The sequence below is a fragment of the Hyposmocoma kahamanoa genome, unplaced genomic scaffold, assembly GCF_003589595.1.
Source record: "Hyposmocoma kahamanoa isolate Upper Pololo Valley unplaced genomic scaffold, ASM358959v1 88, whole genome shotgun sequence".
NCBI lineage: Eukaryota > Metazoa > Arthropoda > Insecta > Lepidoptera > Cosmopterigidae > Hyposmocoma > Hyposmocoma kahamanoa.
In genome coordinates this window covers 805,488-832,649 of record NW_020654466.1, presented here as the reverse complement: position 1 = coordinate 832,649, position 27,162 = coordinate 805,488, and the positions used below count along the sequence as shown (strand labels likewise).

The 27,162-nt window shown below is 37.1% G+C and overlaps 1 protein-coding gene across 1 annotated transcript in view; it reads left to right on the top strand.

Moving 5' to 3' along the window:
• Window positions 1–314: 314 nt before the first annotated feature.
• Window positions 315–27,162, top strand: part of LOC113235863 (E3 ubiquitin-protein ligase Ubr3) — a gene marked incomplete at its 3' end in the record, with an annotated part of 142,898 nt that continues 116,050 nt past the window's right edge. The window contains exon 1 of the mRNA XM_026471786.1: window positions 315–824. Within this exon, the coding sequence (XP_026327571.1) occupies window positions 608–824 (217 nt within the window). The remainder of the gene's footprint in view (window positions 825–27,162) is intronic.

Here is a 27,162-nt window from a genome sequence, read left to right as displayed (position 1 = left end):
ATGTATTTTTGAATCGATATATTTTTATTTATTTAATATTCAAAACATTTCGATCTTTTTTCATTATTGCTGCATTTTTTTAAATTTATTGCATGACTTGGATACTTACAACTGCATTACCTTTCCTAGTATTGCTATTCTAAAAAAATATACTAAAAAGATTTCAATTTGCGCACTATGATATGTCACTGCAGGAAATTACGTAGTACTTTATATAGCGCTATCTCATATTAACAATTGATCTTTCAACAAAAACCTGCCGAAGTAGAGCATCAGAAAAAAAATTAAACTATTTTTATTCGTTGGAAACCCCGATCGAATGGCCGAGTTGTTTCGTATTGCTTATTTCGTCAGTAAAAGTAATATAAACTTATTTTTAACTATTTTGAGTATCTTCTAATCGTTATTTATCAATTGCGCGTATTCATTTTCATATGTGCAAGTGTTTTTTTTTTATCCGCACCATGTTCAACCGCGAGTGCGTTACGAGTTCATTGCCTTATGTAAAACTCGAAATGGTGTTTCTTCCGTGAGTGCCCGAAATATACGGTGACTTCTGTATGATGTGCGAGTGTTGTGATCAGGGTTTGTTAAATTGAATGTTAAAATGTCTAATTCGACGGCGCAAGTGTTGATGAAGAAGGGCAAAAGGGGAGCTGCTGCATACATCCATGCTGATTGCGCTAGTGGGCCCCCACAGCACTTGGGGCCCTTGTTGGATGTGCTGCTGAACCCTAGCAAGAACATCGATGATTGGGAGACGATCGACTGGTGCCGGTGGCTGATAGCTGGTGGCCGCACGCCAGACGAGTTTGCGACAGTTGGTGAGTTGAAACACATAACTGTACTCTTGAGTTTGAACAGGTCAGCGCTTTCTAGGTTATAAACCGTGATGGTGTTCGTCTGTGCAGTTTTATCGTTATTGTCGTTGTCCAAAACGCGGTATCGAAGAGGAACACCTTGTGAGGTCGCATGACCTTCTATTGTCTTAATGACACACATAGGTTTGTTTACGGAAAAATAATCTCCATCTCATCCCATTATGATTATCCTTTTATGGGGTTCCTCATTTGTTTTGACCTGTTATTATTGAGCATTGTGCTATAGGTGAGTCTGTAAAGGAATTGCCATTATAGTGCAACCATTTCTGCCTAATGTAAATAAAAAAAAAATTTCTGATCTAAATAACGTATATTTGTTTTATAAATTCAACAAAAGTTTCGTGTTCTTTACATGTCGTATAGTCACAGATGACTGAAAAAAAAAACAATATAAATATACAATTTAGGGCTGAAAAAATGTTACCTTTTGAATGTGTAACAACCATGAAAACCTGACAACTTGATTGATTCTTGCCTAGTTAAAATAATAATAACTGTTTATTTCAGTCTAGACCACAGTAAGAAAATACAATTCATAATAAAACATCTAATAACTTTAAAAAAAAAATCATTGAAAATGTCACACAAAAAATAAGTCAAATTTACAAAAATAATAATAATAATATAATAAAATAAAAAAAAGGTTAATTCATGTCAAGCTCACCCTACATGGCAGTTATGATGAGATAGGACTTAGGAAATGAAACTATTTTTCTGGATTTAAATCGCATATATTTGTTTTTTCGAACAAACCAACGTTTTGGGCCCTTTACAGGTCCCACAATCACAGTAGACTCACTGGTCAGTCAACCATGACCATGGGACCGAAACATTGGTTTGTTTGAAAAACAAATATACATGATTTAAAGCTGGAAAAATAGTTTCATTACCTATGTATAACAATCACGAAAACCTAAGAACTCTAGGTAGGACTTATTCATTATTGGACAAGTACAATTGCAATAAGACTATTCCACATTCTTAGAACCCAATTCAATTACCTGTCAATAATAATATTCCAAACATGTCTTTGTCAGTCTTACCTTACATCCTAACATCTCGAGTGATAAGATAGCTGTATTATTTAAAGATTTATTATAACATCATCAAAATTCCCTATTATCTCTGTTGTACCATGAACTTGATATCACTCTTATAGTTTCTTTCTTGATGCATAGCTTTAGTTATACAAAACATTAACAGGTTGTTTGAAACTGTTTGACAGTTGTTTAGATATGATGGATTTTTATATTCATGTACTGATACGTAATAATTAAATTATACAAGAAATAGTGCTTAAATATTATTATTAATTATTTTGCTATTTGATAGTTATTTTTATCGTCAATGTCTATTTTATAGAAACGACACGTAATTACTTTGGTAAAATTTAGAGCATGATAGTCTAAAAAATGTATCAATGCATCAAAAATATAACAAACAATGTAATTAAACAAACTTTATTGTATACACCTAAGAGTGACACAGTATGGTAAATAACCTGAAAAACGTCTCAGCCTAAGCCGGTTTTCAAACCTTACCCTTATTGTGATTTTGGTGACCAAAACAGGCAACCATAGATGTTCATAGAAAGAAAGAAACCTGTTTATTGCACAAGCACGGACATGCACATCAACAAAACAACGGAGGAACAATAATAATAACAAAAAAAAAAAAAAACAATTGACACAATTATGCAGTAGGCACCTTATTCACCGTCATTTGTTTCGCGACTGGTGCAATCTGGACTTGCTCAGTTTTAGCCACAAACAGTAGACAATTATTATTGCGATGGACGATTTGTACATGCAAAACTGTTCACAAATTTCATAGGGTACAATGTACCAGTAAACGAAAGGGAAACCTATAGATATCTACAGCATCATCCACTACACATCCACTGATGGTCTCAACCCCCAATTGTAATTTGCTGCACAGACCTTGAATAAGCCACTGTAATAATAATGAAAATCTACATTTTACTTCTCAGAATATATATACATTGTGAAGTTAGCAATATGTAACAATGGCTTACTGTGACGTATTTCTGAAAGTGCTAGAAATATTGAAAACTAACAAATATATGTATATGACTAATATGTACTATGTGCTTGCAAAGTAATCTGTATTGTAAATATGCTTTATAATGCTCAGGTAGGTGTAATCGTACTATTGAAGTGGTGTGATTCATACAAGGCTATGCAACATCTGTTGACATTGGAGTAAATGTGGGCAAAGGTGGACATTGCTATATTTGACTATGTAATATTTTTATCATATTTGTACAGGAGTGAAGGTAATAAGAACAGAAAAAACACTTAAATGCCACTTAACAGAGAGACATAACTTAAAATTGGAATATTTTAAATAGTGGTCTGGTGTTATGGTGTAACCAATTGGTTTCTATAACTTGACATCATAATGCCTATTTTATATAATATGGGTGTATATTATTTTGATAGGTAAAGGACATGAAGTGTATGTATTTATAATGACCATATTATTAAGTACAATATTTCTTTTAGTGATATACCATGATATTCGTCTATTTTTTGTGAAAATGCTCCACTAGAAGTAGCAAAGGATAGAGTTAAACGGTGGGAGTTGGAGAAAGCCTATACCCAACGAGGGGTCCTTAATCTAAAATATTAATAAATATAAAAAAATATTACATATGAGATATAAAAAAAAATATTTTAAAATGGAAGTAATATTATATAATGAATCTAAATCAACATTGTATTGTATTAAACGTCAATGATATTTAAAATTGAATTTACTGAAAACTATGTTAATTAAGGAACAATAAAAAGGTCTATATAATAAAAAGTTTATTGTCATATTCAGTCAGGTAAAAGGAATTTTTCTTTGTGTTGTTTGATATTTTTATCAGTAATAAATATTATAGTTTTAAAAGTTCAAGTTTTTTTATTTATGTTTCATAGGCATGACGTGTCTGTAGCTTCTACCGTAAGATATCAAATTTCATTAAAATATTAGGGTATTTGCATTTAAACTAAGTTTTTTTTATTTTATTACTTCATGGTAATCATACTTTAAGTTAAATAGTAGTTTTTTTTGTCTATTGCATATAGATTCCTACTAAATAAATGTAAGTCTTGAACATGTATACTAATATATTAGTATACATGTCCTGACAGATAAATAGTTCATCTTTTGGTCTATTAGCTCCATCACCGTTGTTAATTGTTAACACTCATATTGCGAAAACATATAATTAGTACTAAATCTCTCAACAACAGCCGTCAATCATAACAAGCTATGAGCGTACTGCAAAATGCAATAGCTATAACATAATTCAGTTTCTGTTATCCGATTTATTAACATTCCATCACACGTGTGTTGCGTGTTATATCAATACTGAACATGGTTTAGTTGCATTTTCATTACTAGACCAGAGCCGGAACAAATTATATTATGTGCGCTTTGATTTTTATTATTATGATGGTTTATTCAGGGCCTATGCAGCAGCATCATTGCAGTCAGTTGTTTTGCAACCTGTAGGATTTACTTCTTCTGCGAGAAATGAGAATTGAATGAAGCATGGAAATAAATGTATGCCTATTAATGGGCAACATTGTCATAAGAGAGGTTGTGTCATCTCATCCGTTTCTTGACAGAATCTGCAATCTCTGCTCTTACTTGTGATTTTTCTAACCAGCATCCTATGTGAGTCATAGAAAGCATATTTAGGTTATTTATGCGTGACGCCTGAGCACCTCTTCAGTTTTTCGTGCTGTAGTCATAGGACTTGTGGTCATTCATTTGTAACCATGCTTTGTTCCCACTGATGGGTTTAGCTGTCGAATCCCTTAATAAAAGTGTCACTTTGTGTGACGGTATCTTACTTACTAGTATATGTACAAGTTTAGTTTAAGATTTGAATCTTGAAGTAAACGGACCAAAGTAAAATTTTGTGTAGACATTAAAGAAATTACATTGAATATGGTTGGCATTTTACCATCTAAGTTTACGGAAATATGTAAATGTTTTTATCTTGTCCCTTTTTTAGATTGTCATTGTATATAATGCCTCTCTTTTTATCCAACTGTACATAGTCACACTGATGTGAAAGTGTCTTTTTGAACAAAAACATTGTTTAAAACGATGGAGCCATTATAAATAAATCCAAATACACTTGTTGTTGTTATTATATACAGGTAAATAAATACAGGAAGTTACACTTAGCTAATTTAACACTTTAAACGCTGTCCGCATGTTACGACTTCTGACTGCTGAATGACTTCATTAGTTATAAATATTAAAGTTAAATTAGTAGGTATTTAGTATTTGCCAAAGAAAATTTAAATAAACAAAGTACACATCACTTGAATATGCAATCTCGCGATCCAATGCAGACACCTTGACCTGGATGGGCGATTCTAGAAGGGTCAAGATGCTGAAGACACTTCGTGGTCACAAGGTCAGATACAAATGATGCAGTATGACTTATTTATTATTTTATTACTAATAATTCTCTAACACGTAGTTATTCATTTATACATTTATACATTATTCAGTTTCAGAACTTCAAACATGTAATAATGGGTATAGGAAAGCACTGTATTTGACATATCACTCTGAACATCATAGTCATTATAAAGTTAGGCCCTACCACAGGATACCAGTTTCGACATATGATCATAAATGTATGTAAGTTACAAAATTTGTACTAAAAAATGTTAACACATCACTCAAAATCAGGTATTAAGTTTTGATGTAAATAATATCAATAATAATAAAGTACCAGTCAACAAAACCAAATTTTTCTAGTCTTAGCTTAGGAATTCCCTGTACTATGAGTACTAAAGAAACTGAATTCACTCTGGGGCACTATCGAGTAGGGCTATCATGACTGGAGATGGGCGTCTCGCAAACTTTTTTTTTTATAAAAAAGTTAGTTCGCATTTGACCTCCATCTCACCTAAAGGAAAGTGACGATGAGGTCGAGGATGTAGCATGTACACCTAAATAATGCCTATTCACCCTCGCCTTGAAAAGGTCCAAGTTATGGCGTTCGGGGAACAAGTCTGCAGGCAGGGAATTCCACTCCCTAGCCGCTCGCCACACAAATGTGCAAGCGAAACGCTTCATGCGAATCCGGGGAATATCCACAACACAGGAGTGGACCCCCGCCCACTTCTAGTCTCCCGATGATGGAAAGGGGAAGGCGGAATCAAATTATGCAATTCCATCGCACACTCTCAGTGATATATCTTGTAGAATACCGATAAGCTGCCAACTCTACGGCGGTGTTCAAGCCTCGGCAGCTTCGCCTCTACTAGTTCCGAGTCATCTATAAGCCTCTTAGCACGCTTGTCTATTGAATTCAAGGTGGCTAGTTGGTATTTAGCAGAGCCATCCCGTAAGTGGCAGCAGTACTCCATACACGACCTTGTGCTTGGTACAGCTGAAGCAACTGTCCCGGTGTGAAGTATCGCCTCACCTTGGAAAGGATGCCAAGCTTCTTGGCTGCAAGAAACATGCTCTTTATATCTTGTTATAAAGTTACGCCCTGTTTGACCTATTTCTTTTCGTTTCTTCGTTTAGGCATAAGCACCCAGACAGGTCCAATTTCGCTAAACATTTATTAGAAACAAATCATATTTTACCAGATTCCCATTCTTATGAAATCTTACATTTTTACGAAAAAGGACTACGTCTGGGTGTCCCAGAACAGATGGAAATAATTAAAACAACAGGGGTTGTATAATTAATGAACAATTGAACTTTGCATCATCACCTTTATTACGGGTATTTTCGGGTTTCAACAATAGCAACACTGGGGGTAGTGGGATATAAATACGGTTAGTCCGTTCTGAACGAGGTCACTCAACGACCCTGACGACTCTATCACTCTCGCCACTTTGAAGGCCAACCAGATCGCTAGTCAGTCCCGTCCCGCACGCACCAACCGTCCTCGCCGGCGAGGTCGTAGAGCCCCTCACTTCAGCACGTACACTGGTAGATTCTCTCCTACAGCACGTCCTTCTGGCGGAAGTCTCCAGTAGCGCCCTGAGCCGAGGTCCGTGCCCACTTGGGCGCCCTCAGGCCCGCTGCTTAGTTTTAAGTTTATTTTAGGGGTTATGAGCCTTCAGCTCGCCCTTTTCTCCGGTGGCGCAGTCAAGGCCATCAGCGGCCAATTGCAAAATATCCTTCATAAAAAAAAAGCTACGAGCTCACTCTTCGGCCGAGCGTCGAGCAGTCAACAGCCCCTGAGGATGCCTCGTGGAGAGACGAAACACGTGTCGGGTATATTTTTGGTGATGGTTTGTGAGTATAGTTGCGCTTGTGTTATTTATTTTATTAATTTTATGCGGAGGGAGGGTGGGATAATTAACTGCATGAAAAAATATTCAACACAAGCGCAGCTATTTGCACGATTTAACCTTCACTGGGTTCGCGGAGTAGCGTATTAATTTACTTCCATTTTTATTAACATGGACTTACGCAAAGTAACGCCTGAATCTATTAATTTATTTTTGGCATATACGAACTGGCGCCGTAGCGCATCCAGTCTGAGGTAAAGATGGTGGTAGGTATCCTGCGGCATCCAGATGCGAACTCTCTGCAAAGAGTGAGGCGAAGAAATTCGCCTTATCTTCCGCAGTATGGGCCAGCGAGCCGTCTGGCCTCAGCAGAGATGGTAATGAGTGGCTACGAAAGTTTTTTTCGACTGCTTTGGCCAGGGACCAAAAGGACTTGCTGCCTGTTGGAAAAGAGGCAAGCTTGGCCCCTATGCGGCGCACATGGTCGAACTTGGCCCTGCGTAACACACTTTTGCTCTTCTTGGCGGCTTTATTAAAAAGGCTTTCATCATATTCCGAGTATTCGGAGCTTTGCGAGAGATACTTTTATAAGAGAAACGACGATTATTTCATAAATATAACTGCAAACGTGTATTTAATTTGGCATCTTAGTCTAGAATTGCCAAGATCTTCCTCTTTTCAACCGTGACCATGGGACCTGTAAAGGGCCCGAAACGTCGGTTTGTTTGAAAAAACAAATATACGCGATTTAAATCCGGAAAAATAGTTTCATTTCCTATGTGTAACAATCGCGAAAACCTAAGAACTCGATTTCTATCTTATTTTTTAAATACATTCCAAACAAAAACATATATTCATTCAGCCAGTATTTCTACTCATAGAGTAGAGCCTAGACTACAGTACGCAGACTGTTTTTGTGCTTCAGCACGACTACAGTCAGTGTTAAACCATGGACGAGCTTAGGGTCCATTGGGTACATCGAAGTATGGTATATAATACTCCATCCCCAATCGCAAGACCTCAACTACAGCACCAGCACAACTCGACGAATCTCCTGAAGTAAAGCAAGCCTGTCAGGGATATGAAGCAAAAAAAGGGCGCATTTCGGCTCAATCTGCTAACTTGTATCGCCACACCCGTCTCGTACCACTGGGGCCCTGATCGGGTGGGGAGTATACGGATACAGCTTTCACCAGACAGTGGTCAGAGGGACCCAATGGTGCATCCACAACCACCGAGTATCGGTCTGGAGCAGTTGTTAGCAGTAGGTCCAAGTAATTAGCCGTATGAGCGTCTCTCCCAGCATGATCGGTCATCTGGTATAGGAACAACCATTCTTGATGGAGTGCATTAAAGTCCCCCAGAATGAATAGTTGCGCCGCTGGGTACCTATGCTGAATCTATGAAAGCAAGCAACATCAATCCCCAACTTTCCATGAATCAACCCGGTATATACACGGGAATATTCCCGAAACGGGTATTTACCTTGAAATGTTCTCAATTGGTGGGTAAATTAATATCTATGACTTTCAAATTAATATATCCTCACTTACACGGTGTGAAAACATGATTCGTAATGAAAAAAATCTTTGTGTTTGTGAGTGTTTAAAATATGAAAATTTGTTTTCTTTTAGTTTAAAAATACTATGATGAAATTATTAACAATAAGGGTAACATTTAACATTCAAAATTAAAATTTCTTGGATTAAACTGCGTTACACATTATGAAATTTTCATTTTCGTTTATATGTATACGGAAATACGAAAAACCTAAGTAAGCCTCAACATTCTAACTGTGTCAAATAAGTACATATTAACAATAAAAAGATAAATACTCATCGGGTGGATTCCATACGAATATTCTCGGGTAGAATTCCATCACTAAGCACGACAAGGCGCGACTTGAGCGTGAGCGACATAAAGTGCGACATATTGCACAGAGATCTCTCGCTTTATAGTGGGCAGTATGTCGCTCTCATTCAAGACGCGCGCAGTCGTGCTAGCCCTACTGAACACCTATACCAGAACCAATTTTAAAAAGTCAATTTTTCCTAAAGGAGTGCAAAACCGTTCCACGAACGAAAGCGTCAAATTAATTATAACTCACGTCTTTTGTTGTTACGAGTATATGTGGACGAACTAGTCCTGTCTAAATTATGCATCTGATGAACGACCCTAAATATAGTAACAAAAGCACGTTTGAATACGGTTTTTTTTATAGCCTCATCACCTTCCAGTAATGCAACGTGTGAAGTTCATAGCTCGGGATAGGTGACCTATCAGTAGTCCGAAATGACAATTTCCAGAAATAATGTTTGCTCGAATTTTCATAACCTCGAAAGGAATTTTGAGAGGAAAATGATTTTTCTTCAACTTAACCTAACCTAACCGAACTTAATCGTGTCTTTGCGATAAACATCCAACATATATCCTGAAAGAACAACGGTTTCCTTATAATTCGGTTTTCGGTGTAATGAAATTTCGAACTAACGTTATTTCGGAAAAAAAATCTAGTTTGTGATAGGTTACCCTCAGGATAAGTCATATGTACCGACAACAGCAATAATCACACTGTATAAATAACTTATCAGGTACATGACCGTTACGGAAGTATTTAGTTTTCCAATTATGTCGTTTATGTTCCTCCCTCTTAATGCGTACGTCAAAGGGATCGAATACACCATCAGTGTTTCACAAAAACTTAAACTTGTGGTTATTCATGGCTAGAGTGTATACGTTTTCTAGACAAATATGTACCATTGTTACTTGACATCAGTTGCTGATGCACTCGCATCTAATTTAAATTATTAGGAGATACTTTTTATATTTCAAGTGACGGGAGGAACAAGTCGTGCGCCTGGTGGTTAACGACACGCCTGTCCATAACAGCTGCAGTGCCCGTCACCCTGAGACACAAGTTGACAAGTCCCATGTGCCTGTAAATTCACCAGCACCTTTCAATACTGAAACGCAGTAATGCTCACATTAAACATTAAAACTGCTTGTTACATCTTCAACATTATTAATAAGTTTTATCCTAAACAAGGATTTCCTGCGCACGTGAGCTTAAAATAGCCGTGACACTAGTTTCGCCCAATACAAATTTGCATTAAAACTCCACATTTGTCTGAAATCCGAACGCTCAAACCAGATTGTATAACCAAGCAAAGTACATTGAACCAGTTGACTTTTTTTTTTCACTCGCTCCTATTCCTTTGAAAGTGCTGAAACTGTGATATCTATAAATGTTTTTATAGTAGTTATTTATGGACTATGAGTTAATCATAAGGTGTAGATAATACTGATAACTTCATTAAAACGGAGACAGTACAAGCGGAGGAGTTCGCGTTCGATTTTCTTTAGGAAATAAATGTTTGTTTTGTTTGTTTCTTGTCAATATCACCCGACCATATCTATTACCTGGTCTCAAACTAATTTCCTTGTACTCTGAATACCAGAATAACAACATTAGTTCTGGTGGCACTACCCAGAACACCCAAACCTTAAATCGACTCATCTGAAGAACAGAGTCGGATGTGATTATACAGCGAAAACAGGATAAAACATAATCTCGTTATTCAAAAGGTTTACCTAAAGGTGTTTCAGATTTATTATTTCGTTTCGGAAATATAAAATAGAACAACAGTCGATTTTGACTGTGGATATCCACAGTCAAAAACAACAAACGAAATATACAAGGTCCTGAGAATAAGCAGCGTCTTGCACATAGGTCTTTGTTCTACGGATGAGTCGAAATGTTTGTTTTATAAAGTGATTCCATTGAGAACTGAATAGGAGTATGCATTGTCTTTTTTCTTAGTTTCTAGGGGTACTCATCGTCTGTTCTCGACAGTCGTCTTTATAAAGTCTCAAATTCGTTTAAAGAGCAATGTATACGCTTCTATAATAAGATTCCGATTGATATTCAAAACTTGCCATTTACGAAGTTTAAAAACTATAGTGAAACAAATACTTTATACTAAAGGTTAATGAACAGCTTCTGCGTACTTGGTTGAAACAATCCGTGCTAGTGACCCGTTTAGCTCTTGCGCTAGCTTCGTCGGTCGAGCGGCGGGCCCGGCTTGGCATATAGACTCAGGTTCGAGACCGGTCAGATCTAAAAATTTTTCTTTGTGTACGATTTATTTTTTAATTAATTTATTTATAATAAATTTAAGACGAAGCAGGGAGGGGGTTGCGGCGCGACGACGACGCAACGCCCGTGTGTCATCGCTCTTACGTATCTATCCAAACGCCCGTTTATTCTTGATACTTTACCTGTCGTTTTTGAAGATTGACTTAATCTGATTGATATATGAACTATAAGGTCGACCTTTCTCCACGTTCGCTCTGCAAATTTGTATCGCTACTCTACATGGATGAATTTCCATAAGACCACGTACAGGCAAATATAATTAAACGTGCACAGTAGCTATTATCGGCGCTCGCGCCGTTTTTGCCACCTGTCTCGTGCCGTGTCATCGCCCTCATGTGATGACCTAAATGCCAAATTCAACCTGTGTCGAGGTGCAAGGCGAGTTTGTAAAAGATGTTAAAATTTCTCGTATAATGTTTTTTTTAATTCAAACTCTATTTTGGCTTATTAGTAATGTAAAGTTTATTAAATAGCTAGTTTAAGGCCCATTAGCTGCCAAAGCGGAGTCGAGAATTATTTGTTTGTTAATGAAATACTTTTCTTTTTCGTCTTGTTTTGCCTTAGACTGGCTACATTACAACATACTTAATTTCTGTCTATAAAATAAAAGTAATGAAAACATCGAAATATAAATTACAAAAAAATTTAAAAAAGGAATCGACTTTTGTATTATTAATTATAACAAATTAGTGGAGTAATTTCATAAAAAATAATTGAATATCATGGTAGTAAAACATCGTGATTTTCAATAATTCAACTTAATATTGAAAAAAGAATTAGAGAACAATTGAAAATATAATTACTTTGAAGAAACAAAAATATGTTTCCAATTTTAGATAAATTTTTGTTTAAAAATTAAAAAAAAGTATGTGAAAATATTTTATCAAATTAAAAGGAATGCTTAAAAAATAAAAATTAAAAAGGTTTTCTTCATTTGTGTCTAGATAATGTTACTATTTTTTTATTAATATAGTCTCAAAACAAGTTTCACACGTTATCATTCGCCGTATATCTTTTTAGTAATGTAGTAAATGTAAAGAATTTTATACGGAAATCATGACAATAAAAATCAATAAACAATAACTTTTAAAATTATCGTCCTAATTTTCAATTTTAAACATTGAACACTAAAAACCATATTGCTCTGTAAACGGCTGTATGTGTTGACCAGTGTTGTATTTTACGCCCATAAACAAAGCCATATAAAATGTGAAAGCCAGAAATGTCTTATACAATACAATTATACATATAGTAGAATCATAAAATTATAATATTGTTTCAAAGCTTTTTTATTCTGCACTTCTTCCGATCAAAGACTACTCTATTTTTCTTCCTATCTTGGTGAACGCTCCTAGGTCATTCGCTCCTTAACCGCGTTCTTGATTTATGTTTGTTGTTAAAATAAATTGTTTTGTACCTTTTTGCTTATTGCTTAATGCCGACCAATTTCAGCGCCTGTTTTTTTAAATATATGTATCCGACGATAATTGGACGCTGCTATGCAATAACGTGTCAACCAACACGTTCATGGTTTTGCGAAAATGGCACTTAACGATTTTTTCGTTTTTTGTAAAATGAAAACATTTGCAGCTGTCACCTCAGGAATGATGAATTGTTGTGAATTATTACTATAATTCTCCAACAACAACAAGCATAACAGCAAAAGTTTTCAATTTCTTTCAAGCACTATTCATCTCTGAATCGGTCTTGATACTCTCGTATCAATTTATAATTTATAATATATAAGAAACATTGTCTAAACTTACTCGACCCAACCCGGAATCGCACTAGGAATCTCTAGCGTGACGAACAGGTGTCTAAACTATTTGAAGAAAGTGGTTGACCGTGTTTCATTTTTTAATGTTTATTTTGTAAACATACAAACAGAGGTTGTCTCATGTTATTTTTTTAAAGCCAAAGTATCTATAGAAACACAACTGTATTATTACTTTTTTAGACACTAATTTGTAGGAACAGAAAGTAATAATTAGCTGTCAATGTATTCAAATTTCAATAAATAATACTATTGGGTGACACTTCATATTTTTTTTAAAAGTACCTACTACGTTGTAAACGTACATTTTTTTTAAAATATGAAGTGTCAAAGCTAGCTGACATATTTTTTTAAGCTACGACTCAATGAAACTTATTTTTTTTTACTAAACTCATAACGTTTATAGTTCGATTTGTGACTGCAATAAATAGCATGATTATTTATGATGACGTTAAAAAAAAATCACTCCAAAATTTGAAAATTTGTGATGACAGTACCTAAACATGTGGTCTAGGGTATCGATTTTCAACATTTTCAAAAAAATGCCTATTATCACTTAACTAAGTGACATGGATTTTTTTTTTAATTTTTACCAGAACTGATATAATCTGGCCTCTCGCCCAGTGACCGCTTGACGTTGAGTTTTGGGACACCCTGTATACTACTACTACGAATACGAATAATATAGAAGGGTATTCAAACATAATCAGTTCCACGAAGTTTCGGTATTTGTAGAAGGGAATGTGACGATAACTGCAGAAGAAGTTTCCGACAAATTAGTGTCAGGATGGATTGCCCGTTTCGGTGTTCCTAGCATCGTCACCACCGATTAGGGGCGTCAATTTGAGTCGGCGCTATTTCGGCGACTCATGGATTTCTGCGGAGCGAAAAGAATCCGCACCACCAGTTACCATCCTTGCGCCAATAGCATGGTGGAACGCCTCCATCGTTAGCTCAAGGCAGCTCTCATGTGCCACATTGATACGTGGACGAGAGCGTTGCCTCTGGTGCTTTTCGGCATGCGGACAGCTTTTAAGGAGGACATCAATGCTTCATCAGCGGAACTCGTTTTCGGTGAGACCCTCCGCCTTCGAGTTCATTTTGCTCCTCCTAACCTAATCAGCCCCGCAGAGACATCTGATTTAATAACGCAACTGAGACGTGCGATGGTGTCGATTCGGCCGGTTCCTGCATCTCACCACGACAGGCCTTCGTCTTTTATATTTAAGGATTTGGCGACGGCCACTTGTGTATTTCTTCGGGACTGCACGTCTCGAAGATCGTTGCAACCGCCGTACTCCGGACCTCACCGCGTCCTCGATAGAAGGGACAAGACAATTTCGCTTGACTTCGGCGGAAGGACAGTCACCGTTAGCATCGATCGTGTGAAACCTGCGCACATCGACGCTGATGCCACCGATGGCTTCCGACCCCCACCTGCTGTGCCACCGACTAGGCATCCCCTGGCTACAGTCCCGCCGCAGTTGCCGTCTTTAGTTCCTTCAGACAAACCAACCACTTCCTCGCCCGGCATTCCGTACACGACCCAATCAGGAAGGCATGTGCGTTTTAAAGATTTTAGTGATTTTGTTCAATAGGCTTTGTTTTTATGTTCGGTTTCTTTCACTCCTTGGGGTGTGGCGGCTTTAGACGCCGCCTAATATCACCGGCTGTGGCAGTCTCTTTAAACAAGAGTCGCCAAGGAGAGTGTCACACTTGCCGAAAATGTTTGACAGTTTTAGTTACGTAAATTGTCATGTCAGTGTTTGCAAATTGTTTGCCCGGTTTCATAAAAAGCTATTTGTAAAAACCACGAAACATTATAATTATATCGCCATTCACGAAGTTCACGAGGCCGCTTTATTGTTCGTTAGGGGAGCGATAAATTCCCCAAATCCGTATTATTCCTTACGTTACTCGATGTTTTAGGTTATAAAACTTCTTCGATTCCGATTACTGCTTATCAGCATCCAATTGCGATTAGTGTAAGTATACTTAACATCATTAACCCAATAGACGTCTCAGTGCCGGGCACAGATACTCTTAAGGAGACGGTTTAGATCATAGAGAAATTCGTAAGATCTGCTGATCTCTAAGTCAGTCGGTTGAGCTGCAGCCCTGGCTTGGCATACGGACTCAGGAGACCTGTCAGATCTAAGGATTTTTTTATTTTCAATTAATTTTTTAATTATAGCAGAAGAAGCATGAGAGTATTGTGAATGCAGTTGAAATGAGATCCTTCAGAAGAATATGTGGTGTGCGGGTGTGTGACAGAGTGAAGAATACTGTGATCTGTGAACAATGTGATTTGAAAGAGGATGTAGTGACAAACATGGAAATGGGTATAGGTGGTTTGGGCACATGTTGAATAAACGTAGATTAACGAAAGAAATATATGAAGCTAACGTGGAAGGAATCATTGGAAGACGACGGCCACGACGAACATTCTCAGATCAAATTGAGAGTGTTTTTAAAAAGACTGGAGTGCGTAGTGTAGTGAGAAGAATCAGAGAGCATGTACGAAAATATTGATGAATGTACCTAAGTGTAGCAGAAGAGATTTGTAAGGATCGTGCTAAGTGGCGATCGACAGCCTCTTCCTATCCCAATGGGAATCTAAGAGTGTGAGTATATAAATAAATAAACACTTAAAAATTTGTCGGTACACGGGGATTCGTATCGCAGAACTCCCAATTGAGAAGCAATAGTTCTTCCACAGCAACCATCGCTTTTATGTGTATACTTACGAAATACTAACGATCGCTACTGAAAATATCGTTGAATGACGTTTTTGGGGTGGCAGTGTGAAGTGGGACACCCCGAAATGTAAAAAAAATCGTTCACGGAGAATACTTCCATACCATTTATCAAAAATGAGTTATTGACTTAGTTGGCTAAAATTTTAGAGTTCCCTCACCCAAAATTGTATTACTCGCATTGTTTTTTACTTTTAAGTTTTTAAATTTTTATTTTTCTTGTTAAATTTGCAGTTTAACTGTTACGCCATTTCTTCCCCAAAAGTATTAATTTATGGAATGCCAAAAACCTTTCTCACGACAAAGCTTTCTCCACGTTGAAGCACTTCCATGCAATTAGCATCTGCATCAAAAAAACGCGGCGTTAAAAGCGTCGTGTGAAGCAACGCTAAAATTGCAGTGTACACCCGAAAACTGTATTTTATTAAATATAATTGTATATGGGCATGCCAATCTTGTAACCAGTTTTGTTACGGGTCGCAATGATCGGTGGCTCATATGCATAATAGGTTTTTGACTCAAGTATTTTATTTCTACATAATATTTTCACTCGCAAATAAGAAAGTTAGAAATACGGAGACACACGATGTAGTAAGTAATACAAGAAATAGTAAACACGGTTTAGTAATACACGATGTAGTAAAACACGAGATAGTAATACGTGTTTTAGTATACACGATATAGCAGTACACTACTACTACTACTACTACTACTACTAGTGATACACTAAATTAATAATACAATAGAGTAGTAACACACAATGTATTAGTACACGAAGTGGCAATACACTGTATAGTAAGATAAAGAGGACAGCAAGTCCCCTTTATCATGTCATATAGTGATTTATAATTTACGGGCAATAAATATGAAAACAGGCTGCCCTGTAAATGAGAATTTGACAACTGGCAGTAGAGTTGGAGTATCTTAGGAAATGAAAATATTTTTCTCGATTTTAATCGCGTATACTTGTTTGTTTTTTCAATAGTTTGTTAACAGTCAACCGTGACCATGGGACTTGTAAAGGACCCGAAACGTTGGTTTGTTTGAAAAAACAAATATACATAATTTAAATCCGGAAAAGCAGTTTCATTTCCTATGTGTAACAATCGTGAAAACCCAAGATCTAGATAGTATCTTTTTTAAAGAAATCATTACCTTATCTTTGTAGTGTTACAAGTTGCATAATATCGTCTCTGTCCTCACTAAATATCGTAGCTAACATTAGGAATTTTCCTATTTGCGTCTTAGCACTACATCTTGAGCTGTACCTGGTGTCAATCTTGTTCTATTAAAGGGGTATACACATATGAAAGTCTACTTAGATTAACGACGATTGTAGAATGTTCGCTTTTGAAAACTGCGAGCGAGCGTGTGTACATGCCTGCGTGCGTGTCTTTTACGATAAGAATTGTCCAATATCCGAAGTGTTTTTTTTTATATTACCAAGTGACGGGACGAACAAGTTATGCGCCTGGTGGTTAGCGATACGCCTGTCCATAGCAGTCGCAATACCCCTCGGAGCTTTAAATCGCTAAGATCTGTGGGACACTGCCACTGCGCCTGTCACCCTGGGACATGTGGCTGCTAAGGGGCAACGTATACGCTTCTATAACAAGATTCCGGTTGATATACAAAATTTACCTTTCACGAGGTTTAAAACTATAGTGAAACAAAAACTTTATACTAAAGGTTATTATACAACTTCTGCGTACTTGGATGACAAAAATCCGTGGTAGTAACCCGTTTAGCTCATGGAGTTAGTCTCGATCTCTGATGTTTCAAATAAATAAAAAATATTGTAAATGTTATTTGCAAAGAGCAACCCCTAGAGTTTCTTGCTCATTCTTCTCAGGGGAATCTGCCTTACGAATGAGCGGTAGAGTTTAACCATTGTGACGATTTCAAGTGTAATAATGCTTACCTATGAAATAAAGATTATTTTGAATTTGAATTTGAACAGATTGACTGCAAGTGTGCAGTCGAAACCGACTTCATGCAGCCGAGATCGATCAGTTAGTAGTCAAGTTGACAAGTCCCATGTATCTGTAGTTTCACCAACAGTATAAAGCTACGTATCCTGTTGAATGAACAAGAGACCTGCTGAATTAGAAAATCCTCCAAAGTTGCCATAAATTCGAAAAAACTTAATTTTATTGTCAATGTATGTTATACTAGGTAAAGATACAGGTGCACATCGAGCTATGACACTTTGGTTCGATTATCGACTCCAATGCAACGGAACAAAATCCGTCAATATGTAGCATGCTGCCGTTTGAATTCGCATAGGAATAATAGCATATATATATATATATATAGGAACTATAACATAGGAATCTGATTATAATATCAATAACCACTGAATTAACTAGTTTTTAAGTATTATTTAATAGTGGACTCAAATTGCTACTCGTAGGTACGATTGTGAATCGTAAACTTCGCGATGTCCTAGAATTTTAAATAAAATCTGTTATTGTGGTACAGTCGCAGCTAGAAACCGTCAAGTAACTGTTCCCCGATACTACGAACATCTGAGTATGATTTTGAGTAGCAGTAGAGCTCCTTGTGAAAGAGTTCGTCCAGGGAAGTACTGCTACCTTACTTATTTCGATATGTGAGCATTACTGCGTTCCGGTTTGGAAAGGTAAGTGTGGAAGGGTTGTAACCCTAACAACCGTGATCAGGATCGCGGCAGTAAAACAGGAAACTTCCGGTTCACAAAATTTATTAAAAGAAGCAAAGTAAAACGAAAGGTAAAGTAAAAAAGCTGTAACAAATAAAAGGTAGATGTAGAAAACAGTACATTAATAAAAAAAACACTCCATAACTTAACCTAAAATTGGTAGATGTTAGATTTAGGCACTTACCCCTTATCGGGTTGTCGATACAAGATTTACATTGATTGTATTATGATTAAACTTGAAAAGAATAAAAATTAGACAATTTGATTTAGCAATTCTGTCCGCTATCGCGGTCAAGCAGAGAGTGACCGTGGTACGAAGCAAAAATGAGAAAGCGAACGAAGATGGAACAATTCAAATTTAAAATTTAAATACAAGCAAAAGAAAAAATGATACTATACAAAAAGGTGAGATGACGGTGTAAGGACGTCACACCGTTACAAGGGTGCTGGTCAAATTACAGGCACATAGGACTTGTCAACTTATGTCTCGGCAACGGGCGCAGTGGCAGTGCCCCTCGTATGTTTGCGACCCAATTATATAGGGTGGCCGCAGTGGAGATGAAGTAAAGACGAGAAAATATGATGAATAACTATATTAAATTTCCACAAAGGTATTTCTTAAACTAAATAATTTTAAGAACGTCCGAAGTTAGGTACGTTAGGTCTAAAAGTACTTATACGAAAAAGATCTAAAGGATTTTAGTCTACGTCTGATGTTAGGAACGTTGGGCCGAAAAGTGTCTCATAATTATAATTAAAATGACGAGTTTTGCATCGGTCACGTTGCAATGCACGGGGCGCGCGTACCGGGGTGCGCGAATGCAAGTACATTGAACTGACGTTTTAGGTATGTGTGTTATGCAAATCTGGATACATAACAACCCGTTCGTCCCGTCACTTGGTATTAAAAGAGTGTTTCTACAAACGACGAATTGATTTAATACAGACTGAAACTCCCTTTAATTGAATAAGAGAAAATCCGAGAAATGACAGTCCGAATTGTCAGAGAGATAATTTTGTCTCTAGGTGTACAAGCGACATTCGTAGTTTCTCGGATTTGAATAGGACTTAGTGCACAAGCGACATCCGGAGTAGGTCCAAGTTTTCTAGATTTGTATAGTCTCAAATTCGGGACGAATACGAGTCATCACACTCATTGTCGTTGACGTCGCCGATCGCCGTTCGGTCATCGACGCCGTCGTTCGTTCGTCATCGTCGTCATTCGGAAGAAAACCAATCGGCACCGTTCGGACATCTTCGGTATGAATGCGAAAGTAGGTTATTGTTTATATTTAGTAATTTACATATTCATTCATAATATGAAATAGGCATTGACTTACAATTATATGGACGTCGGGTCCGCGCTAAAAAGTGTCCAAACTTATAGGGCGTTAAAATCGTATACAGAGCGTCATTCACGCTTTAGTCTTCGTTTGTTCGACTGACAGTACTGCGATGACATTACAATTTAAATTCAACGTTTTAGCTTTTTCATATTCCTTTACATGTCACTACGTTTAAATAGGTTGACTTGGGACATTTTTTTCGTGGCTTTTGTATTAGACCCGTCGTCCATTTATTTGTAAGTCAATGGAAATAGGTTATTTTATTCTACTTTACTGTACAAAATCAATTTACATCGAATGGTAATAATATACATTTATGGACATATCTAGTAAAAGCGATGGTGACCTAGTGGTCAAATCACAGACATATATCTAGATAGACGCCGCAAGTGCACGTACTTCGCGTGACTAAAGTAAGTGAAATACACTTAGTTGCCGCTGCTACACTTCAGAACGCGCTCAACCGTTGTCGTAGATAAACACCAGTCGAAAACGCAAAAAATGCATAATTGTGCCATTATAAACTGCAAAAACGCCATAACTGTGGGTGAACAGGTAGACAGGGATGTTTCCTTCCACGGACAAGTGATTTTGTAATCAGAAGATGCATAATTTATTTTAAAATTAAATTATTTTGGTTTTGTATGAATTTCGAGAAAACAAATATGCAACCGAGTGTATGCCTCATGTTTGTAATACATTGCGGCTTTTACTTGGTGCGATATATTTGTGATCCTTTGTTAATACGCCAAGAATATCGAACGAACGCACTTTTGTATAATGCATTCAGTTTCGTGGTACGGCCGCTGGTACATTTCTTTGGCCAAATTTAACATTTAGTAATGTTTACGTTAGGCAACACTGTTCTCGATTATGATCGATTTTGAAAACAAAGGGACAGGAACAGAAAACCATCTAGTAAAATTAATTAGGGCAGTCGCAAGTTCATATATTGACGGGCGTTTTCATTATTTAAATTAACCTATAGGTTCTTCTATTACAAAAAGATGTTATATAATGAGCTCATTTTATTGGAAGGACAGTAATTTTAATATTAGAAGTCGATTAAAAATTAAAGTTTTAATTTTTTTAAGTTATCAGCATTATTTAAAATAAGTAAAATAAAGGACTTAACTATCTTATTCTAGTATTTTCTACTATATTAATATTACGACTACTTGTAATCAACAAATACTTGAACAAAAATTAATCTATTTAGAATACGCGTAAACACGCGTATTCCGTTCAATGAATCAATTTAGGGCGAGCGCAAGGAGGTTTCCGTCACTAAATAGTTCTTGTGACGTCATAGTGGGTACAAAAAATGTGGCACGCTTGGTTTTCATACAAATTGCTGTACTTGCGGAGTCTATCTAGATATGTGTCTGTGAGTCAAATAATGAAAGGGAGGAAGAGGTCAATGGTTTCAATCCTTGTCGCAACATGTACCTATGACTTTAACTTCTAAATAAGTTCAATATCTCTCGCTAACAGATTTTAAGTCAGTAACAGTGTTGAGTCAAACCAGTTATGGTTTTCACAACACTGCGTATTGAGAATGCTTATTGAAATGTGTGTTATATAAATAAAAAAATGAAGAAAATATGGTAATGAAACCTACACTTCGAGTTCGAGGAAAGTTCACAACCCTCGTTGGGCTCGCATGGGCGGACAATGGCCTCAACTCCTTAGATCCGTGTCAAGTAGTGTGACGTATAATGGGTTAATCGTGATTATGAAAATACTGCACATTTTACGACATGACGCCAATATTGAAACTCAAAGCGATAAGATTGTTTACCCGAGTATAAACAATCTTTGTAGACAATTAGAAAACATCGTTGTTTCGAATTACCAACCGCAAAGTGGCCTGAGCGCCTTCACTCACTTCACAACTGTAGTACGTTGACTTTGTCTTTTTGTCTTTTGCATCCATGAAATTATATCTTAACAGATTTCTTTTCTTTTTAGGCCGATTTCATTAGCAACCATTGTAGCCAAGGTGCTGGACAGTGTGCTGGATGGTTATTTGAAGGGGCACCTCCGTTTGAATGACGCGCAGTTTGGCTTCAGGTCTGGATTGTCTACGGAGAGTGCCATCATGTGCCTGAAGCGCACTGTCCAGTATTATACAGCTGGAAGAACACCGGTTTTCGCGTGCTACCTCGACTTGTCCAGAGCGTTCGATCTAGTATCTTATGACGTGCTGTGGGATAAGATCGAACAACAGTCGACCATGCCTTATGAGATCACATCCCTCTTAAGGTTTTGGTACAGCCACCAGAAAAACAGTGTGAGATGGTCCGGTTCGTTTTCAGGCGAGTACGGGTTGGAGTGCGGAGTGAGGCGGGGGGGGGTTAACCTCACCTCGGCTCTTCAACTTTTATATGAATGAGCTGATCGAGGAGCTCAACAAAACTAAAATTGGGTGTCACGTTGATGGCATTTGCGTGAATAACATCAGCTACGCAGACGATATGGTCTTGTTGAGCCCCTCGATCGGTGCTCTCAAGCGTCTTTTGCAGATTTGTGAACGGTATGCGGTGGTCCATGGACTCAAGTACAATGTTAGTAAAAGTGAGCTGATGGTTTTTAAGGCTGGTACGAAAACTTATAATGTACCACCACTCACTCTCTCTGGCGCTCCTTTGAAGACAGTCACTAAATTTAAGTACTTGGGTCACTGGGTCACCGAAAACCTCTGTGACAACGAAGACATCGAGCGGGAGCGGAGATCGTTGGCATTCCGATGCAATATGTAGGCCCGCAGGTTCGCGTGGTGTACGAGAGACGTAAAAATAACGCTCTTCAAAGCGTTTTGCGTCTCCTTTTACTCGTGCGCCCTGTGGGTGAACTATACGCAGAAGGCGTACGACGTACTCCGCGTACAGTATAACAACGCGTTCCGGGTGTTGTTGGGGCTGCCGCGGAGGTGCAGCGCGTCCGGCATGTTTGCCGAGGCGCGGACGGACGGCTTTGCGGTTGTCATGAGGAAGAGGTGCGCCTCCCTCGAAGCCCGCATCCGTGCCAGCCCCAACACCATCCTGTCCGCGTTCGCCGACCACTGGGACGGACCAATGGTCGCCCGGTGGTCGTCACTACATGTCTAACGTTGGAGGTTTTTTAGTTTAGTTTGTTATTTTATTTGTACATTTTTATTTTTTACTAACAATAGTGCTTAAGATTTTCTTTTTATATGATACTAACACTTATGGACTTATGGTCTGAAATAAAGATTTTTATTATTTTTTATTATTATTATTTAATCTCACAATGGATGAAATCGATTTTTTTATAATATCAAGTGAGAGGACATACAAGTCGTGCGTCTGATGGTAAGCTACACGCCTGTCCATAACAGTTGCAGTGTCACTCAAAGCTTTAAATCGCAAAGATCTGCTAGGCACTGCCACTGCGCCCGACACCCTGAGACATAAGTTGACAAGTCCCATGTGCCTGTAATTTCACCAGCACCCTTACCCTTCAAACTGGAACGTAGTAATGCTCATATTACTGCTTGGCGGCAGAAATAGGCCAGGCAGTACTTGCCCTGACGAACTCTTTCCCAAGGAGTTGCACTGCTACTAAACACGTTTACGAGATGACAGATCCTGATTGGAGATGACCTTAATAATGATAAAATGTTGCTTTTATATCGAGAATTGGATGATCACCTGTAGGGATTAGACTTTAATATCTTAGTCACGGCGCTGTTGCCACGTGAAAATTAATCCGTTAAGGATTGTAACGTACAAGGTGTCTAACAGGTCCACTTCGAAGCGCACCACTGGTGGAGCACGACACCCCGACACGAAATTTCAGGCGGAGTGTATCCACGCCGCCTTGAGAGAAAGTGCTAAAATTGACGATCTCGCTCTATGAAACAGTCAAATCTCCTTCGTTGTCCCACTAGTGGTACAAATTAATGTGACCACGAGAAAAGGGTCAAATTTTCATGTTCTTTTTAGATCCGTCTACTCGAAGTTTTGTTGTCAAAGTCAAAAAGGTAATTGAACTAAAAACTTTTTAATTCGGCTTGTAAACTCGTTAGATTGACTATTACGCCTTTTTGACTTCTTATCGATATTGTATTAATTAACACTTAGCACGTTGTCATACAAGTGTATGATAATGTACGACGTACTCATTTTGCTTGTTCGACAATCTTCAAATAAATAGTGTTTGTAGTAGTAGAGCTCATTGCGCCAGAGTTCGTCCAGGGAAGTACTGCTACCTTACCTATTTCTGCCGCCAAGCAGTAATGCGCACTGCGTTCCGATTTTGAAGTGTAAGGGTAGGATTTGTCAACTTATATCTCAGGGTGACATAAGTGCAGTGCCCCTCAGATCTTTGCGATTTAAAGCTGTGGCATTGCAACTGTTACACTTACCACCAGGCGCACGACTTGTTCGTCCCGTCACTTGGTATTATAAAATATTTTAAAAAATATTGGTCTAGAATTTTGAAAATTTTTCTTTTCGATTATCTCACATCTGCACTCTCTTCTGTTTTAAATGTAACCTAGAAACATTGATTTACAATTATATGGACGTCGGGTCCGCGCTAAAAAGTGTCCGAACTTATAGGGCGTTAAAATCGTATACAGAGCGTCATTCACGCTTTAGTCTTCGTTTGTTCGACTGACAGCGAAGCAAGCAAAATTAGACAGTACTGCGATGACATTACAATTTAAATTCAACGTTTTAGCTTTTTCATATTCCTTTACATGTCACTACGTTTAAATAGGTAGACTTGGGACATTTTTTTCGTGGTTTTTGTATTAGACCCGTCGTCCATTTATTTGTAAGTCAATGCCTAGAAAGTATAAGTTGTTGTTGTCATTAACAAAATAAATAAACAATAGAACAAATTACAATGTAGTAAGTCCGAGATTTCACATGGAAGGCATAATGTAGGTACTCTATATGTATTCCCTCCTTGAAGTTTAAATAAATATGCTCTGCCTGTTTCGATCTGTGATCATGACTCATGTTGACGGATCCCTGTGCAACTAGTACTGCCAACCCGCTCATTTTAAGACGTCGCTAACTTCCCAGCCGGTACATTGACTCGCCCGTCTTTCTTACCAGGTGGTGTTATTCACCTCGGGCCGTCGACCTCGCATAACAGCTGATCGCGGTCCAACAGACACGTGCCGTGCCCCTTTATCAACCCACCCCCTTTATTTCTTTAGAAAAAAAACGAAGTTTTTGCTTCAATACAACATAATGTAAAAAGAGCGGCGTAGAAAGCTATCGACAGTTACGGTGACCTTTTTAGTTCTGAACTTTAACAGTCTTATTATTATTCCATTAAGAGTTACATTGTTATTTGTTATACTCAGAATCATCATACAGTTTTGTTATCCTTAGAAGTGTAACTGACTGCTGGGTGAACGTGAATGACCGTGTCATTGACCTTTTCAAACAAAATCAACCGTCCTGTTTCGCACTTTAAACAATTTTATTACGTGTAAATATCTTTTGTTCGACAGCTTGGTACGACTCACAACTCTTTACGCAACCGGGAAAACTGTCCTATATGTATAGAATAGAATAGAATCCACAACACAATAATACACAGTAAGAAATAAAAAGTAAAAAAATAAATAAAAATAAAACAAAACTACCTAATAGGAAATGAAACTATTTTTCCGGATTTAATTCGCGTATATTTGTTTTTTCAAACAAACCGACGTTTCGGGCCCTTTACAGGTCCCATGGTCACGGTAAACTAAATTAAAACTAAAACTAACTAAATTAAAACAAACAGAAAATAGAATAACAAAAAAAAACGAAATAAAATTTATTAAAAATAAAATCTTAGTAATAAAAAATTAAGAGACTACAAAGCTAGTCATCACTATTGTTGTACTATTGTTGTATAGTATCGTCCCACTCGTGATTCTGTCATAATTTGCATTAAGAGTCTATACAGCCTCAAATGGCTTTCATGAATTCCGCATAACAAAGAAAGTGTTGAATCAATCGCCTTGGAAAAAATATATAGTAAAATTGAGAATATACACTGATTAGTATACAGTGTGAAAACACGATTCCTAAAAATTATTTTCACCATATATAGAAAAAAAAAAGAACACAAACTTACCTCGAAATTTTACAAGAAAACCGTTGTATTCCATGGGTACTTTAAATATACCAATGATTTTTTTTTATATCAAATGAAGTAAATAGAACACGTATAGTAAGCGATATAAATTTTTCAAATTACTTTAATTTCGTTTGTAAAATAACACATTCTGAAATAAAGTCCCTGCCGCTCAATTTACGCAAAATGAACCGTATTAATACGGGAAAAGTTTGAATTCGATACGTACATATTTATATCGAAAGTCGGTATAGTACTTTAAATCTTGACCTCGTATCAATCTCTTTCTACGAGTATGAGTTATATTCAAGCCAAGTAACGTCGTAAGTCTTACTCAGTTGTGACAACAGGCTGTCAGCGGAGTTCGCAATATCGGTATTTCAGGAATCAGTACCACTTGCTATAGCAGCACTGGGTTACTACGCGATTTAAATCCGGAAAAATAGTTTCGTTTCCTATACATTTGTTTTCTATAATAACTAAACTAAAAATAGTTTTATTCACGTCTGACGAACGATAAACGAAATAACAGAAACTTAAATAAGCTTAGAGTACCTTTCTCCAAAATGAAATTAGTTACATATGTCTGGCCCGCAAACCATGTTAACTAGAATTTATAACCACATACCAAATTATATCAAAAACCTGGAAAGACTTACACAATTTACTAAAGAACTAAAGGCATTTCTTGTTAATAAATGTTATTATGACTTACATGAATTTTTTGACGATACGTATGAGATGACAAATAAAATAATACAAATAAAAATACTTCGACATCTCTTATTAATAATTATTGAAATTAATGTATTGTATAAAGTAAGTTTTCTAATTAAGAATAATGCAATGTAATAATGTATATAATAATGTAATGTTATGATATTATATTGTAATGTAACAATTTAATATAATTAAATAGTGTGATTTATGAATTTAGCCCTCAGATGTTGCTGTGCCCTTGTAGGGCGTCACATGTATACCATCAATTAATGTTCCATCTTAAATTTGTAATGTGATATGCAATAAACAATTGAAATTGAAACCGTCGAAACATTATCCTTTTTCAACCTGGTCACTATTTATTCGTTCAAACCCTCTCTTATTACACTGGCACATTCTGTCAAGTAACAGTTAGTAGCGGTAGCTAGAGCTCCTTGTGAAAGTGTTTGTC